This window comes from Cetorhinus maximus, chromosome 2 (assembly GCF_964194155.1).
Source record: "Cetorhinus maximus chromosome 2, sCetMax3.hap1.1, whole genome shotgun sequence".
Lineage (NCBI taxonomy): Eukaryota > Metazoa > Chordata > Chondrichthyes > Lamniformes > Cetorhinidae > Cetorhinus > Cetorhinus maximus.
Window position 1 is genome coordinate 132,393,378 of NC_135880.1, and position 19,796 is coordinate 132,413,173.

At 41.9% G+C, this 19,796-nt stretch overlaps 1 protein-coding gene across 10 annotated transcripts in view; it reads right to left on the reverse strand.

Annotated features, from left to right (window-relative positions):
• focad (focadhesin) overlaps positions 1-19,796 on the reverse strand; it is a 243,647-nt gene that overhangs the window by 69,523 nt on the left and 154,328 nt on the right. For all 10 annotated transcript variants that reach the window (XM_078569505.1, XM_078569555.1, XM_078569487.1 and 7 more), the window contains 4 exons: positions 11,544-11,782; positions 9,910-9,999; positions 8,368-8,515; positions 2,073-2,192 (listed from right to left, as the gene is read on the reverse strand). In XM_078569505.1, the coding sequence (XP_078425631.1) occupies positions 2,073-2,192; positions 8,368-8,515; positions 9,910-9,999; positions 11,544-11,782 (597 nt within the window). The remainder of the gene's footprint in view (positions 1-2,072; positions 2,193-8,367; positions 8,516-9,909; positions 10,000-11,543; positions 11,783-19,796) is intronic.

The window sequence follows — 19,796 nt, forward strand, 5'->3', positions numbered from 1 at the left end:
TTCCCACTAAAAGCATTTAGAACTAAAAGAACTGTTTAAGTGCTGGGTTTTAAAACAAGCAAATTTACCCAGGTTTAAAAAGGAAAGCCACAGGGTACAAGCATTTACAGAAAATGTATTAAAGTTAGACAAAGCTATTCTGGACCAGAACAATCAGGAACAACAGGGGAGTCATTATGTCAAGCCAGGAGCTAATGACAAACATTCACATCTTAGGGTGATGAAATATCTCTTCCTTTTGGGCTTTGGAAGCTAATTTAAAAGAGCAGGTACTGTGCCAAGTTTGATTAGCAGTTCTCTGGCCAGCTCCTGGAAAAAGGAAGAACTCAGAAACAAAGTCCCTACTTCCTGTGAGGAAGAAAGAATGGTGAACAAATCCTCACAAGTTAGCAATCTGGTTTTAGGGATATGAGTTTTAAACAGCCCAGAAAGGTGGAGGGATAGCTAGAAGGCACCATGATCTACTGATGTGGGGCAGCCTGCCGTGCTCTTCATTTTGTATCATGACACAAATGTAAACAGTAATTAAACTAAGTGAATTATAACTGCTGTGCTGCATGTTTACCTGCTGTGAAATGAAACAGTTGAAGACTTTGTACGAAGCTTCACCTCACTAAGTCTTTGCTCGGTGTACTTTTGTAGCAACTGAAGTAGTACTTAGGGAAAGACACAAATATTTGGTTTGAGCCACAATGGTGGGTTATTGTTCTAACTCCTAGTTTACACATCGTATAAATGGAGATGATGGGCAGTATGAGTTGACTCCCATAAAAAGTAAGAAATTAACATCTGTTGTGTGTGCAAATAAAGCCACTGAACTTAAAATATCAGCTATGGCAGGCCTAAATGTGAAACAAGTCCATTCTGTTGCAAATGTCTTTTGGCATCAATATTTCTGATCAGAGAATATCATACATAAGCAAACTTGGCTCAGTGATTGTTCTTTCAAAATACTGCAGATGCTGGAAATCGGAAATAAAAACAGCAAGTGTTGGAAATACTCAGCACACCAGGCAGTGTCTGTGGAGAGAGACAGTCATTATTGGCCTGAAATGTTAAATCTGTTTCTCTCCACAGATGCTGCCTGACCTGTTGAGTAGTTCTAGCATCTACAGTTCAAATCCAGTTCACATTGATGCACTGAAAGTCTCTGCTGCTAGCTCTAAGGCTCCCACTGGTAACCCAATTTTGGATGGTCCCAACCCCAGTTACTTTGGGATTTGGTTACAAAACATGAAATTACCCACAATTCAGCACAAATTGACAATACCATTCAGACAAGCTAGAAGGACAGAAATAAAAACAGATGCTAGAACTACTCAGCAGGTCAGGCAGCATCTGTGGAGAGAAACAGATTTAACATTTCGGTCAATAATGACTGTCTCTCTTCACAGACACTGCCTGGTCTGAGTATTTCCAACACTGTTTTTATTTCCGATTTCCAGCATCTGCAGTATTTTGCTTTTCTAAAAGGATAGATGCTTCAGAAAATGGTTGAGTTTACTGTGCTATGGTAGAGCATTTTCTCCTAAGGATAGGATGAAGTGCACTTATAAATCCACTTGATTGTGCTCAGTGAATCCATTTAAAAGTCAAGATGCAGCTCCATATAAGGAGCAAGGCACAAGCTCGGTCCCTCACTTTCCTGAGCGGCCAATCACAACAATGCTGCCAAACAAAAATTCCTGGAAGAGGTCTTCTGTCTGCAGTCTTTACTTACGAGCTGGCTAATCACAAGGGTGGGTGGTGGGAGGATAAAAATATAACAAGATAAATAAATTTCACTCACTCTGTTCATCCAGGACAATTTTGGTTTATGCCATCTTTCTCTGCTTTTCTCTCTTCCTCTTCTAAAGATATTGGCCCTGAAATTCCATTTTTGGTTGGGGTGTGTGGGGGCTGGGGCGGGGAGGGTGTGTGGGGGCTGGGGCGGGGAGGGTGTGTGCCCCAGATCTCCGACTGCAACAGCAAGAGACTGAGAGAACGGGGTATTGACTGAAAGTTTCAATGCTGTTCTATAAAGTTGCATTTCGTAACTTTGGGCATTTCAACATAGTTGACTGATCACTGACCTGTTGGCTCTGTTCTGTCAGAGTCCGCAACTTGTTCATGATCTCTTCAGCCTCATTAGCTTGTATGATACCAGCACTGAAAGCAGAAACACTCACACATGCCACTGAATAAGCCAATACCTGAAAAACATGAAATTTATGACCATTGTTTTACTGTTAATTGCCTTACATCCTACAGAAAATTGAGTATGACAAATAGAATTCATAACTATCAGTATATAGTCTACGGGACTTATGCCAGCATATTTATTTAGCTTAAATTAAGGAAAATTAAAAGGTTACTTGACAAAGGAATGCTCCAGTCCTTCCGATTTTCCAATAATTACTGTGCACTCGAGACTAGATGAAGGGGGAGGGGGGGGAGAAGAGGTGCTTTAGTTAAGGTTTACACCAAGTAGTGAAGTGTGCTGAGTGAGAGTTTGGTGAAGAGTGGGGAGGAAGTGCTTTTTCTCTTCTACTCTTTTTCAGCCTCCAGTATTTGATTTCAACTTTGGTGTTGCAGAAGGAAAAGGTAAACCAATGACCGGTATTAGTTTTATCAATTTTATAAGTACTGTATTGTTTTATCAGTACTGTAAAGTGTACTGGTGGTGCCAAAACCTATTGGGAAGTGTAAGCTTTATTAATTATAATTAATTAGCAATCAATTAAAACATATTGGAGATGGCAGGACAGGTGATGTGCTGCGATTGCAGGACGTGGGAGCTTCTGAATAGTGGTGTGTTCCAGGGCAAACACACCTACAGTAAGTGTTTGCAGATGCAGGAACTTCAGTTCTGAGTTATTAAACTAGAGGCTGAGTTGCAGACACTGCGGCATATCAGGGAGGGAGAACTTATCTGGACACTTTATTCCAGGAGGTGGTCACACGCCTTAGAGTGGAGTCTTCTGATTTGATCAGTGGTAGGGATAGGAGGGTGTGACTTCAAGCAAGGCAGGTAAGGGGACCCAGAGGGCAGGTGGTTTAGTTATTAGATCATAAGGAGAGTCACATTGTCTTACTGAAAGCGAGGTGCTGAATGTGAACACCTGGGGATAATGATAGCTATTTCGAAGTCCACAACAAGAAAACCTTAAGTCTCCGAGAGCCTAATAAGGTGTGCTCGGCATCAATTTGGAAATAGATGGGCTGGAACCTATCCCTTTGTTTCTGAGATGAAAACCGGTGGTAACCGGAAATAGAGGATTACCACTTCTACTTGTGCACAGGGCTATTGTGGCTCTTGTTGCCATGGAGAGGAGGGTAGAAGAAGCCATTTTGAGATCAGACTACAGGCTTCCCCAAAAACCCAGAAATATCAGGCAGAAAGCGTTGCAGATTTTGGTCTTTAGCGATCAGCAGCCGACTGGCAAGGGCCCAGGAAGAAGATAGACGTTGACCAGACCTGCACCTTAAGGAGAGAAATGGTGACTCTAACATTCACCACACAGAAGAGGGTAGGGTCTCATGCCCAGTTTGAAAACTTAAATCGTGAGGAGTTTAGATAAGGCTGGAGTGTTTGCCTAGCTGAAGCTAGAGAGAAAATATGCCCAGGAAAAACTCTCAAGGTTGAAGCTTGTTTCAGGAACGGAAAAGAGAAGTAAAACCCTTAGGAGCTGCGAAACACTTTGGATTGGCTCCAGAAGTGGCTCCAGATTGACTCCTTAGGAGACTGAGCAACAGAACAAAATTGGGGCTTTTGGTTATCAGTAAAAGTAGAAAGGGACAAATTCTGTTGGATTGTTTAAGTATATGTTGCCTACAAAAATAAAATAATTTGTAATCAATAGTGTTTTGTCTTTAGTCATTGATACAGTAAAAGTTCTTTTAAAACATGAAATCTTGACATGTCATCTTTTCAGATAATAACTGGAAGTTTGGGTTTCTCTTTAAACTGTTAGCGGTCTCTATGGGTATTGCAACACTATAAAGCATTGAAAAGCATGGATAGATGAGATAAATCCAAAACATTGCATCAAGGCATTCCAGGAAAATAGGATTAGATAATACACAAGAAAATTTGAGGAAAGTAAATTTAGAAAACATATTGGAGAAAACTGATTTATTGAAACAGTTATAAACATTTGGAATAACACACCACTCAAGGTAATAAAAGCATGACATAATTAGTTGCCATGACAGCAGTATTAATAAAAATGGGTGAGCTACAATGGACCAACTATCATTTTCTCCCAATGATTACTCTTATACTCTTAGGTCTGTTGATCTGACCGGACAAAATGGAGTTTGATTGCACCTTTTTTTGGGCATTATGAGTGCCCTTAGATCTCCCAAATGACACCCACAGTGTGCACGTACATTTTGTGGGTAAACTGCACCAGGCGCCATATTGACAAGGGCATCAGCACATGCACAGTGAACGCCTGCCAGAAGTATGCAGACTGGCCATGAGGTCAAAATTTGACACTAGTGGTGCCATTTTAGAGTTCAACCTTCCAGCTAATGCCCTGTCTTAACCTCATACAGCTAAAAACACATTCAGCACCAGCAATATTCAAAGGGTTCTGAACTACTGACAAGTCAGTTGCAGATTTGTTTCTTCTGACTGTTGTGATGATTCTACAGGTATTTGGTCCTTACTTGCTTTAAGTTACAAGAGTCTACAGGGAATGATGTGGTGAATAACCTTTTGCTGACTTCAAGACTTCTGCAGTAACCTGTTGCTCCTACACATGGCTGCACTAATAGGCATTCCTCTTGGAATACAGCATGACTTGGAGAATGAACAGTAGCAAGGCCGAGCAGGATAAGCTGCTGGAAGGGGAGGCAGGGGGAAAAAGGTTCTCAGCAAGAAGTCATATTTGCTTAGAGAGGAAGCGATTCTCCTTCCTAAACCTCAGTGAGGAACAATGTTTGCAACGTTTTCAGTGAGGACGTTCTCACTGAAATATGCCCCATGCTGCAGTTACAAGTCCAACCTCAGAGCGGGACAAGGACTGGATTGCCAGCGGCTGTGAAAGCATCCGAGGCAATAAACAGTCGTGCATCTGACTCCTTCCAGGCTGAAGCTGGAGATATTTGCAACATCTAGTGTTGCATAAGGGAGATCACTGAGGCGTTCTATTCAAAGACTGCTAACGACATCCCACTGTCTGTTCTCAGAGAGAAACAGGTGGAGTGAGCACAGGGCTTTGCTGGGGTTGCAGGTTCCTCACGGTGCAGGGTGCACTGACTACATGCACATCACTTTGTGGGCTCCGTCTTACCTAAGCCCAAAGAGATTTCGCTCTCTATGTCTAGCTGGTGTGCAACCACAGGAAGTGAATCATGCAGGTTAGTGCCTGGTATCCTGGCAGCAGTCATAATGCCTTCATTCTGCAGCAGTGTGGTGCAACTGCTGTATTTGATCCACAAAGGGCTAACCAAAAGGTGGCTATCAGGGGACCCACTGACCGCATGGCTGATGATCTTAGTGAGCAACCCACTCACACATGAACAGCTTGCATACAATGAGAGGCATGCTGTCATATGATTGTGTCTGCTGCCTGGGTCACTTGGGAAAAGCTCTCCGATAATCAGCAGAGCAGTTGTCAAGGTTCAGGGTGGTCTGCTGCATGCTGCACAACCTAGTCATTATGTTGGGACAGCCCTTGGGTGGCAGTTTTAGCAGATTGGTCTTGGTATTTGATGGGTGCAAATAATAGTTTGAATGTGAAAGCTTGCTTTCCCTTACTAATTGTAGTGAGTTAAGTAACTAGCACAGCTTTGCAATTAACTGTTCCTGCAATTAATTATTTTGAAATTCTAAATATAAACTCAGTGGAAAGTGGTCTTAAATTTTCTGACCCCGAAGATCTGCAGGGACTCTGTGAACCCATCGGAAAATACCTGGAGCATCGGGGATGGGGGTGAGGGGGGGGCAATGGTGTTAGAAACAATGTCAAACAGAGAAGAAGCCTGGGCTCTTGAGGTGAGGCTGGAATTTAATAAGGAGCAATCAATCTAAGCCCATTACACTGGGGCTAGCAAAAGACAACACAAATTCCCACCAACCACACAACCCACAACACTCCATTTCAGAGGGCGTTTAAGAGTCAACCACATTGCTGTGGGTCTGGAGTCACATGTAGGCCAGACCAAGTAAGGACTACAGATTTCCTTCCCTAAAGGACATTAGTGAACCAGATGTGTTTTTACGACAATTGATGATAGTTGTCATGGTCACCATTACTGAGAGTAGCTTTCAATTACAGACTTTATTAATTGAATTTAAATTTCATCAGCTGCCATGGCGGGATTGAACGCTACGCCACCATTTCCACATATCGACACTACCATTACCACCAAGCCAGGAGATCAACCCTGACTCAATGAAGAGTGCAGGAGGGCATGCCAGGGGCAGCACCAGGCAGACCTAAGAATGAACAATCAACCTGGTGAAGCTACAACACACTACCTGCATGCCAAACAGTGTAAGCAGAATGCAATAGAGAGAGCTAAGTGATCCCACAACCAACGGATCAGATCTGAGCTCTGTAGTCCTACCACATCTGGTCATGAATGGAGGTGGATAATTAAACAACTAACTGGAGGAGGAGACTCCACAAACATCCCCCTCCTCAATGATGGGGGAGCCCAGCACATCAATGCAAAAGACAAGGTTAATGTATTTGCAACCATCTTTAGCCAGAAGTGCCGAGTAGACGATCCATCTCAGCCTCCTCCCGAGGTCCCCAGCATCACAGATGCCAGTCTTCAGCCAATTTGATTCACTCTGCATGATACCAAGAACGGTTGAAGACACTGGACAGTACAAAAGCCATGGATTCTGACAACATTCTAGCAATAATACTGAAGACCTGTGCTCCGAAACTAGCTGCGCACTTACCCAAACTGTTCCAGTACAGCAACAACACTGACATCTATCCAGCAATGTGGAAAATTGCCCAGGTATGTCCTGTCCACAAAAAGCAGGACAAATCCAACTGAGCCAATTACTGTCTCTTCAGTCTACTCTTGATCATTGTGATGGAAAGTGTTGTCAACAGTGCTATCAAGAGGCACTTACCTGCTCACTGGTGCTCAGTTTGGGTTCTGCCAGGGGCACTCAGTTCCTGACACCATTAAAGCCTTGGTCCAAACATGGACAAAAAAACTGAACTGAAGAAGTGATGTGAGAGTGACTGCCCTTGACCTCAAGGCAGCATTTGAGCAAGTTTGGCATCAACGAGCCCTAACAAAACTGGAGCCAAAAGGAACTGGGGAGAAAACTTGCAGCTGGTTGGAGTCATACCCAGCACAAAGGAAAATTGCTGTGGTGGTTGGAAGTCAATCATCTCAGTTCTAGGTCATTGCTGCAGGAGTTTCTCAGGGTAGTGTCCTAGGCCCAACCATCTTCAGCTGCTTCATCAATGACCTTCCCTCCATCATAAAGTCAAAAGCAGGGGTGTTCACTGATGATTGCACAATGTTCAGTTCCATTCGCAACTCCTCAGATACTGAAGCAGTTCCGTGTCCACGTGCAGCAAGACTTGGATAACATTCAGGCTTGAGCTGATAATTGCAAGTAACATTCGTGCCACACAAGTTCCAGGGAATGACTGTCTCCAAAAAGAGGGAATCTAACCATCGCCCTTTGACATTCAATGGCATTACCAGCTTCTCAAGGGTGATTACAGATGGGCAATAAATGTTGGCCTAACCAGCGAGGCCCACATCCCGTGAAAGAATAAAAAAAGTCTTAAGCTGCTGTGAAGTATTTAAAGATTTGGTCCTTGAATTCCAAGTGTCTGGCTCCACTGTCACAGTGTGCAGTAAACTGGAACTCTCATTCGCCCAAGCTCAAAGCTGCAAATTGTTTGGACATGGTATTTACTTGAATGGAGCAGCCCATTGGCACCTGAAAGAACACTTCTGCGGTGCCTACCAAAATGTAGCCTTGAAGGCAGAGCTGCTCACTGCTGATGCATCATAAGTGCCCTTAAGACCTTTCTTGAGTCATAGACATATTATAACAGTCTTCAGCACCAAGGGGAGACATTGGCAGAACTCATGCAGGATCAATGACCTTTTCATGTAATAAAGCCTCAAAAGAATGCTCCAGCACACTCCAGAAAAATGGCTTCTGGCATGAAAAGGAGCCAAATCCTGGCAGAATGTTGCTTTGTCCTAGGCCTGATCAGGATTTTGGGCCTATGTATAGTTATTGTTTGTTAGAGATTTAGTTGCTTCAGTTCAATTGTAATACTGATAAAATGTACATGATTCTATAAAGATTCAAAGTAAGTGATTCTATAAAGATTCAAACAATTATTTATCCTGCACATGAACATGATTATTTCTGAACCATCCTACCTCTTGCAATACCCTGCTCTGAGTCGTACTTTCATCCAAGCTGCTACAGAGTTTACCAAGAGTGACAGAGACATGCACACGGGACTCTGTTTGGTTGCTTTGGCTCATTAGGGACAGAACCAGCCCCACTCCCAGGATGCATCCTGTACTGCAAAAATAAAAAAACAACACGCATCATGAGAATCGTCGCTGGAGCCTGAAAGCCTGTTTATTCTCCATCTTCTGCATGGCTGACATTGGTTATTCCATATTTTTATCAGACATAAAACAAAGCTTACTATTGACAGGCCACAAAACTTAACTTAGGAACTACTATATGTAATTAATCCTTTTACGTGATATTATATTGACAAGTAGTCACTCCAAACCCTGGTCCCAAAAGAGATGATGGTTAAGTAACTTACAATTTTTTCACTGCAAAACAGCTGGATGTAGTGAATGGAGCAGCAGAGCAGTGGAGCAGAAGCTGTACAGTAGTACACTCCTGAGTCTCATTAGACGAGGGCAAGGAGTAGCTGTTCTACTTTCAGGCTTATGAATCCCTGTAGACAAGGTATTGCTCGTCAGCACTAAGTATTTTGAGCTCAGTGAAAAGGGACCAACAGGTGAGACGGCTAATATTTTGGAAAACAAAATGAGGTCCACGTTCTGAAATGTAAAGCTCCACAGGTTTCAAACTATTTGAACTACACGCTGAGCTGATGACGTGGCAGTAATAATCCTGTCAAAATCTCTAATCCAGGCTGTTAGCAAAGACTTCAGAAACTCTGAAGAAGCACGCACAGCTAAACCTGCAGCACTGCCATGGCTACCATTTCGTCTGCAACTGAGTGATGCTGGCAACAAGTTGCCCCTGGGACTAAGTAGAAGGACAATAAGGGTGGTGGGCAGGCAGATTGTTTCAGTTGTGTTACTAATTCACAACCTAACTTCCCCCTTTTTAAAGTTGGTGCAACAGCAAGTGTGAGGCAAAGGGAAGGCTGATCTCTTATCCCTGAGCTGTTAGCTTGACAGTGGCCTGACATTCTCTACTCTGTGCTACAATGCTTAAGATGTGCATCATGTGGGAACATTGTCTTCTTAATTATTTTCTCAAACATTAATATATCTACTGGCTGCATAAGTGGCATTGCCCGAAATGCCTTTGTTCAGTGGCAGCCAATTAAATGGCCACTATAGTACATAAAATACATGTAAATACAAGGCTACAATTGGGTGCCCACTAGCAACAAGCAAATTGCTGATAAATACCACCTGCCAGAGGTAAAATTGTGAATCCAGATTATCACCAAATGAAACACTTCCCACTTTATAAAATTGGGGAATACATTTATTTACATCAGGGATTATTTGCTGAAAGCATTGCTTGGGTTATACTGGTGGTTTCCACATTTAGATATCTTCACCTATACATTCTAGGAACTCAATGTGCTGAATTTAGCTTGTAAAGAACGGATTCATCTATCTGACAAGATCATTATTACTTACTGGTTCTAAGACCATTCCTTAAGGTAAATTAAAAGAAAGTTAATCAAACCGCACTTGTATTCCAAGTTAGTATCAAAGCAACATTGCTCCAGAGCATCGAGGGACTTCATGAGCAGCAAATTCATCTTCTGCCCCGAGACATCACTGCCAAAAAGATGATAGAAGACATCAAATTTACATACATCACCTCACGCTCAAAAACGGATTTTGTATATTCTGCAAATTCAAGCATGAAATAGTTTAAAATAATGCAAGCTGTGCTCAAGAACCCCAAATGGGCCTATATAAATTTTGACAGGGCAGAAAGGGTAAAAGCATTCACAGTTCAACATCAACTCTAATTCCAAATGGCTGTTCTTGCATATATCGCTTCTATTAGACACAAAATTCCCGTACATTCATGCATTATTGAATATTTTGCCTGCAATACCCCCATAGGGGAGAATCCATTACAGAAATGTTGTGTATTTAAAATGTTAATTTCCTGCTGATTTTCAGAAATACAATTTAAGATTTATTTTATCTGCGTTTTCCCAGTTACCAGAACAGTCACATGTTTTTGATCTTCACTTTCTGTTTGCTTTAAACTACGAATGATGTTTGAATTTGAAATTACAATGACTTCAAAGAGCACCAAGTAATAGCTCTGCTGAAGTTATTAAATCTTTCCACCTGAATTGCAGCACGAAGGTCACAAGGGTGGGTAAGCAGTTCTCACTAATACATCAGACTGTTATTGTTAAGAACTCAGCTGTGATGAAATATCCAATATCCTGTCAATTCATCTGATTCTCACCTGGAATCCTGTGTAATCTTTAAAAAAAAGAAGTACTTTCTTTGATTCATCCCTCTCTTGAAGCCAAAACAGTGATTCATACTTTAAGGGGTTCGAATTAACATTTCATATCGAGCAAGATCGCCTTCTTTGGCTCCATTTCCATTTTTATCTGTTTACACCTCTGTTAATTTAGATCCTTTTCTCTGCTAAGGGTGCTCTATACACACAACTTGAAAGGACTGCCTTAGCTCACTACAGTTTTTCATTGCTCTCCACAGAGTGTACCATTAACCAGGTGCACTGCAGAAATTTGCCAAGCCTCCTTCGATAGCACCTTCCAAACCCACAACCTCTACCACCTAGAAGGACAAGGGCAGCAGATGTAAGGGAACACCCTCATCTGAAAGTGCCCTTCCAGGCCACACACCATCCTGACTTGGAACTATATTGCTATTCCTTCACTGTCACTGGGTCAAACTCCTGGAACTCCCTTCTGAAAAGTACAGTGGGTGTCCTTACACCAAATGGACTCCAGTGGTTCAAGAAGGCAGCTCGCCACCACCTTCTCAATGGAAATTAGGAATGGGCAATAAGTGTTGGTCCTTGCCAGCGACCTTCACATCTCATGAATGAATAAAAAGAGTTCTCTGAAGGCCCATTTAAAATTGGGAATGAGACAGAATTGAGGAATGTCCAAAGAAGCATGCCCCCACCAGCTTGTGGTACAAGATTTTAGCACACCAATGTAGCCTGTTAATTGACAGTCATAAGAATAATACAGAAAAAACATCATTATTCACAATCAGTCCTTCTGCACAATAAAACTTTTGGTCAACTCACTGCCAAGTTATGGAACATTATACGTTCTTGTGAACGCTCAAAAGGCTGAACATATTTCTTCAATTGTTACCTCATTCGTTCCTCATATAAACGGGACAGAAACATTCCAGTGGCCAATCCCATGTGAAACTGAACAGCTTGGGAGGGGTCAGCATTTGGTTTTCCTGGTAAACCTGCAACGAAAATGCCCAAGACCTCCTCGATGCTCTCTTTGCTTGACGTGATGAAAACAGGTACAAGAAGCGTCAAAGCAGTAGCAGCACAGGAGCGAGCTATGGCACTGGCTGTGTTCTCTCCAGAGTAGGATTTCTGTGAAAGCCATAAATCAATATTAGTGACCCACACTAATATTTCATTAAGTTCTCCTTCTTTGGCTAAGCAATCATTTTCATTGGATTATGCCTCTGTGCAGAGCCTTAGGATGCTTTAGTGCATTAAATCAAAGTTGTTGTTGTAAAGGTCTCATTGCAATCACCCTGTGAACACAGAACCAAAGGGGGTTTATAGAACAGGAGGAGGCCATTTACCCATTTTTGCTGGTTCTTTGCTGGGACAATTCAAAACTAATTCCAGGGTCCTGATCTCTTCTCTTAACCAAGTATTACTATTTGTGACGCTGTTTCTCCTTCCCGAAATTCATTTGGAACAAGTATCAGCATTTAATTAAGGTAAGAGTCAAGCACCAAGACCTCTGCTGTAAAGGAGATGCACAAGAGTGATGTCCTCTCATACCACAAGATATATATCAGTTTAGCTTATTAGTAACACTTTCACCTTTGAGTCAGAACCTGAGAACATAATGTGGGCTGATACTTCAGTGCCGTTTTAAAGAAGGGCTGTATTATCAGAGGCCGTGTGTTTTGGATGAGAGGTTAAACCATAGCCCTGTCTCCCTGTTCAGGGAAACTTAAAATATTTTATGGCTCTATTTAAATAACAGCAAGGAGTTCACTTATCACCTCTGTGCTCACTAACCTACATCGGTTCCCAGTCAAGCAACATCTCAATTTTAAAATTCTCATCCTTGTTTTGACATCCCTCCATGGCCTAGCCCCTTCCAACCTCTTCCAGCTCCATAACCCCCTGAGATATCTAGGTGCACCTATTTTTGACCTCTTAAGGATTTCCAATTTGAATTGCTCCATTACTGGTGGTCGTGCCTTCAGTTGCTTTGGCCCTAAGCTCTGGAATTCTGTCTAATTTTTGCTTTATAAAACTGCTGTGAAACGCCTTGGGGACATTTATTATATGAAAGACACTATATAAATATAAGTTGTTGTAGTGTCCTGATTAACATTCCTCCTTCAACCAATACCACTCACAGCAGATCACCTGGTAATTTATTTGATTTAATTGCTGCCACATTTGCTTAAATAACAACAATGTCTGCAGTTCAGAAAGTCAGCCATTGTGATGTCCTCTGGATCCAATAAGGTGCCATACAAGTTTTTATTCTTTATTGAAAATGCCTACATGAACTTCTGAGAGAAACTTGCTTAGTTAGGATGTGAATATCTACATAATAGAAATCATGTTCAGTAGATCAGCTGATGAGACACCAATTTTTGACCCAAATGAAGCTGGGAACTAACCTTGGTAAAGACACCAGGTGAGCACTAAACGCCACACAGTCAACATCAAAGACAGCTGATCTACAGCAAATCTTTCAGTTCAATAACTCAGTTCTGAAGGAAAACCTAACCAGTTTTCCATGTTATGGGGAACTTCAACATCAACTGCAAAGTGGTTTGAACAGTGGACATGTTAAGTTGTGAATAGCTAAATTAATCTCTCAGTTGGGAAGAGGAAATGCACCATCAGATACATTTCCAAACAGCTCTCATTAAATAGGACACAATCAAGTGATTCTCTAACAAAACAAACCTAACAGGACATGAAGGACTGAAATGGAACAAAACCGAACTCAATTTTATCTCGAGTTGCTCTCTTATCTCACCTCATGCCCTCTCTCCAAGGCCACCATGTCCATGAGGCCCACCTCTTACACCCTTGACGTTATTTCCAAACTGCTGACTGTCCAACTTCCCTTCCTGGTCCCCATGTTAGCTGATATTGTTAACAGCTCTCGCTCCTCAGGCTCACCTTTACTCAGTCACACCATAGAGGAAAGCACAGATTCAGGAAGGGAAGGGTGTGGTTGTCAGGGTGTGGGTAGCGAGGACTTAGGAGAGGTTGAAAAGGAGGCCCCAGAGACCCCTTGGTCCTGTCCAACAGTTATGATGTATTAGCTACCTGTCAGGGCAAGGCTGAAGGAAGGGCAGTCAAAATGCAGACCAAGGCATCATGGTTCAGAAGGCTATCAGGGAGGGGAAAAGACCAGCACAGAAAATGAAGTACCGATGGGGAATTTTGTAATTAGGGGAATTGATAGCATCCTCTGTAGCCATGAATGGGAGTCCTGAATGATGTGCTGACTACCCAGTGCCAGGGTCACAAGGTAGCTAGAAAGGAATTTGGAAAGGGAGGGAGAAAGTTCAGTTGTTATGGTTCATGTCAGAACAAATGGCATAGGTAGAACAAGGAGGAGGTCAAACTGAAGGAGTATCAAGTGTTAGGAACTAAATTGAAGAAAGAAGGGCTTCAATGGCAATAACCTCTGAATTATTGTTCAGATCACATGCAAAATGGCACAAAGCCAGACAGATCAGGAGTACTAACATACGGCTAAAGGGCTGGCGTGGGGAGAAAGGGGTTCCTTTTCATGGGACACTGATAACAGTACTGAGACAGGAAGGAACTGTACCAATAGGGTGGGCTTCATCTCAACCGGAACACAACCAGTGTCCAGCAAAAAGGATAAATACAGAGGCAGCAGAGGTTTTAAACTACTAAGATGGCGGGGGAGGGCAGGAGGGTGTAGAGTTGAGGAACAATTTACAAGAAATTAAACAAGCCTGAACATAAGCTAAAAACAAAAAACTACTGCGGATGCTGGAAATCCAAAACAAAAACTGAATTACCTGGAAAAACTCAGCAGGTCTGGCAGCATCGGTGGAGAAGAAAAGAGTTGACGTTTCGAGTCCTCATGACCCGAAGGTGCTGCCAGACCTGCTGAGTTTTTCCAGGTAATTCTGTTTTTGTTTTTAACATAAGCTAGGCAGGAAGGAACAGGCTAGACTAAGGGAAGATATAAATAGCTTGGGAATAAATAGAATTATAGAACAGGTATCTAAAAAGTTAGATAAAAATAAAGTGAAAGAAACAGTTATTAAAAATGAGTTAAACTATTGTACAGCAATCCTCAGTGTCTGAAAAACAGCAGGGAACCGGAGCCAACAATGGCTGGATTAAGTTCTACCATACCGGCACCTACCAGTGAGCCCAGAAGTCGTTGGGGAACTGGCACGAATCCATGAATCGGCTGAAGCCGGTTACATGGCGACAAGCTCATGAAAATGGGTGACATGGGCTTGCCGCTGGATCATATGGCACAGTGGGTGGCTCTGACATGGGGAAGCACCTGATGGCCGTGCAGGAGCAGGTGCTATATTTAAAGGGAAGCCACCCTGATGTTCCAGTTGGAAATCAGCTCTCAGGTTTGTTAAGAAAGTTCTGTAGTTTAAATTTATAGCATCTGAATTCTTCTTGCTCCAGCACAAAAAGATGTTCCAAAGTCCAGGGAGAAGATTCCTCTGCATCACAAGATCATTTGGTGACACCAATGGGTTCAACTGAGGTCTGAAATATCAAGGTCCAGCCAGCGCATCCCCTCCAGCACTCAATGATGAAGGAGGACAGGGTGGATAATTCCCATACTGCCATTACCTCTCACTTCCCTTGCTGGCAGCCTCCAAAGTGTCCACCTTAGGGACTCAGATGTGTGATGCCATTTTAAGGGGTGGACCCTCTGAACCTCAATTGTGCACTTCCCCTTTAAAATATGGACCTGGTATTTCTGGGTTCTCAATTTCCTGCAAGATTTTATACAGATTTTTTCTCCAAGATCACTCCAATGTCCTGCGACTCAGTCCTCTGGAAGTCCAAAGGACACTCTCAGTGACTCTACTCACAAGAAACAATAATCCAGGATAAAATTAATAGTCACACGGACAAACGCAGGTTAATTAAGGAAAGCCAGCATGGCTTCCTTAACGAAAACCATGTTTAACTAACTTGGAGTTTTTTGAAGAGGTAACAGAGACAGCTGATAAGGGTAATGCTGTTGATGTGGTGTACATAGACTTCCAAAAGACATTTGACAGAGTGTTGCACAAGAGACTTGACAGCAAAGTTATAGCTTATGGAATAAAAGGGACAGAAGTAACATGGAAATAAAATTGGCTAAGTGACAGGAAGCAGAGAGTAGAGGTTAATGGATGCTTTTTGGGCTGGAGGAAGGTTTGTAATGGAGTTCCTCATGGGGTCAGTGTTGGAACACTTGCTTTTCCTGATATATCTTTATGACCTAGATCTTGGTGTACAGGGCACAATTTAAAAGTTTGCAGATGATACAAAACTTGGAAGCACTGAGCTGTATGGAGGATAGTGTAGAACTTCAGAAGGACATGGACAAGTTGGTAGAATGAGCGGACAGGTGGCAAATGAAGTTCAATGCAGAGAAATGTGAAGCGATTAATTTTGGTAGGAAGAACATGGAGAGACAATATAAAATAAAGGGTGCAATTCTAAAGGGGTTGCAAGAGCAGAAGGATCTGGGTGTATACGTGCATAAGTCATTAAAGGTGGAAAGACAGGTTGAGAGGCCGGTTAATTAAGAACACAGTATCCTAGGTTTTATTAATGGGACAGAGAGTACAAGGGCAAGGAGATTATGTTGAACTTGTTCGACTTCAGCTGGAGCATTGCATCCAGTTCTGGACGCCGCACTTTAGGACAGAAGTGAAGGCATTAGAGAGCGTACAGAAAAGGTTCACAAGAATGGTTCTAGGGATGAGGAACTTCGGTTGTGAAGACAGATTGGAGAAGTTAGGATTGTTTTCCTTGAAGAAAACAAGGCTGATAGGAGATTTGTTTGAGGTATTCAAAATAGTGAGGGGTCTGGACAGAGTAGATAGGGAGAACTGTTCCTACTTATGAAAAGATTGTGAACGAGAAGGCACAGATTTAAAAAGTGTTGGCAAAAGAAGCAAAAGCAAGAAGAGAAAATACTTTTTCATGCAATGAGTGGTTACGGTCCGGAATGCACTGCCCGAGAGCGTGGTGGTGGTAGGTTACACAGAAACACGGAAAATAGGAGCAGGAATAGGTCATACAGCTGTACAGCTGCAGTAAGACATCCTTGCTCCTGTACTCAAATCATCTTGCAATGAAGGCCAACATACCATTTGCCTTCTTAACTGCTTACTGCAGTTTGGAAGCATTCAAAGGGAATTGCTCATTCAGACAGCTGGTGCAGACATGATGGGCCAAATAGCATCACTCTGCGCTGTAACAATTCAGTAATTCTATGTCAAAGCCACATATAAGTCACCAGCTTTCAGTGGATGGGTTACTGAAGGCACAAGGAACATGTGTAAGTTTCATTAAATTGGTGAGGCAGGTTTAAATTACTTTGAATTGTATTTAAATTTTATGCAGTTTGAACATGTCAATGAGTTTCTCAGCACTAACGAGTGAGGTTCCTGTTTTGTTAGCTCTTGCCGCTGACTTAATCGCTTATGGTTTTCCTATTGCCAGGAGTCTAATGGATGACGTCCCGCGCAATTCCTGGCCCTCAGTTGCAATCTTGCCTGCTCCAGCAGACTCCACAAAATCCAGCCCAATGTGTTGTGAGGAGCCAGACACAGTAGAGATTACTGAGGTGGCTATAGAAAAATTAGGACTGGCAATTAAGCAGTGCAGGATAGAAAAATTAGACAGGAGGTGGAGTAGCTATACTTATTCGGAATAACATAATTGCAATAACAAAAAGAGACGCAGCTATCTGTATAACAGAAATAGAATCCAAGAGGAGAGAGATAAAAGATTATGAAGGATCAATCACAATAAAAGGGGTAGGCTACAGATCACCTAAAAATGGTAGGGAGATGGAGGAAGAACTGTGCAAGCTATTTCTTTTTTTAATTCATTCATGGGATGTGGGCGTCGCTGGCTAGCCAGCAGTTATTTCCCATACCTAACTACCTTGAGAACTTGGTGGTGAGCCACCTTCTGAAACTGCTGCAGTAGGGGAATTAGTAATAAACCCATGGCCCAGATTTTTCAGCAGTAATAACGGCAAAAGTGTCAGTGCTTGCCGTCATTACTTCTCCAAAACTGAAAGCAACTTCTGGAGTCTGCACCATGCACAGTTAAATTAATAAATCCAGAAGTTGCTGTCAGTGATTCTACACTTCCTTAGGAGGTGTTGACGTCCCTGTAGAATGCAATCAATTACAAATCACTGAAGTGATATACTACTAGTCTTGTTGAAAAATGTCTGAAAAATTATCCCTTGTTAAATGAAGCATAACTGGATTTTTAATCGCATACTTAGTTCATGATTACTTATGAACAACCTCTTTGGCCCTGAAAAGCTAATTTTATATTTGTGGAATGTCAGATTTTACTATTATATTAAAAAAAATCCACATATAAAGTACTTTTTTTTTTAAAGTTTATGATATTTCAGCCTCCATCTTAACCCTATATGTGTTTTCCAATTTTTAATTTGGTCTCTGTAGAACAGCATTAAAAAGCAAAGGCTGAACAGTGCTTTTAACTTGCTGGTTTGCTGTCAGTGAAAATTCTTCAAAATGATTGGCTTTTTACCCTGCTTGATGATATCACTGTTGCTGGATGCCTGGATATTCCCTTGACTTGGTACCAGATTCAAGTAATGTCAGGACAAGTAAAATCCATTTCTGAATTTGTAGGTGCCACCAAATGTTGGGGGAGGTGAGTAGGACACTGGGGCATATTCAATACTGAGAAGGGTTCAACAAATTGCAAGAATATTAATGAACTTGCAGAATGACCAGATAATTGGCAAATGAATTTCGACAAAGTTAAGTTTGAGATATTACATATACGGTTAAGATCATAGATTACTTGGAAAGTCAGAATCTAAATGGTATAGAAGAGCAAAGGGATCTGGGAGTACAAATAAACAAATCACTAAAAGTAGCAACACAAGTTGACATAGCCATAAAGACGTAAATCAAACACTCATCTTTATATAAAATTGTGGGTCACCACCCCAGCCTGAAACAAATCTTATCTTTGAGCTCTCTGTTCTTGCAAACTACCTCCCCATGTCCAACCTCCCTTTTCTCTCCAAAGGCCTTGAATATAATATATCACTAATGTCAGCTTTGGTTCAGTGGTAGCACTCTCACCTGATTCAGAATATCATGGGTTCAAGCCTCAGAACAGGGCTTGAGGAACTCATCCAGTCTGACACTTCAGTGCAGTGCTGAGGAAGTGCAGCACTGTCAGGTATGCTGTCTTTCAGAAGAGGCATTAAACCAAAAGTGATTTCATTGTTAGGCTCTCATATTTCATGAATTTTAAAATTCTCATTCTTGTTTTCAAATCCCTCCACATCCTCACCTCTTCCTATCTCTATAATCTCCTCCAGCCCCACAACCCTCCCAAGATATTCGCACTCATCTAATTCTGGCCCCTTGAGCATCCTCAATTTTCATTGCTTCATCATTGGTTGCCATTCTTTCAGTTGCCACGAGTCTGTGGTCTGTGCTCTCGAATTCCCTCCCTAAGCCTCTACACCTTTCTTGCCTCCTTTAAGGCATTATTTAAAACCTACATCTTTGGCCTAGCTTTTGGCCATCTACCCTAACATTGCCTTTTGCAGCCTGGTGTCAAATTTTGCTTTATAATGTAATAAAATGCCCTAAGGCGTTTCACAGGAGCATTAACAGGAATGCAAGTTATTGTTGTTGTTTTATTTGAGGGGGGTCTTACTTTTTATGTTTGATGAGAGTATTGTCTTTTTGTGCAAAGGGTCTCAATTCTCTGTAAATGGGATGGGGTCATATGTAATCATATGCAGCCCACCCACTGCTTTTGCCACATGTATCTGCTGCCAGCTTCAATAAAGTGAATACACGAATGGTGCAAGGACCTGAACTGTATTTGTTTTTTTTTTAGAACTACTCGGGCACTGTGACTGGATTTAATAGAACAGCAAGAAAATTGAAACTAAACAAAAGGACCTAACCTTTTTGACAGTGGTGATGTGATTTTTTTTTTTGCTGAATGTGTGTGAATACAGATGATGTTTGAGAAGGAATACCTCCGATTGCATATAGTGAAGACGTTATAGCTTTAAACTACCTGCTTTCAGACTGAAAGATCAAATTTTAGGCAAGACTGGTTCTTAAATTATATGCTTTCAATATTT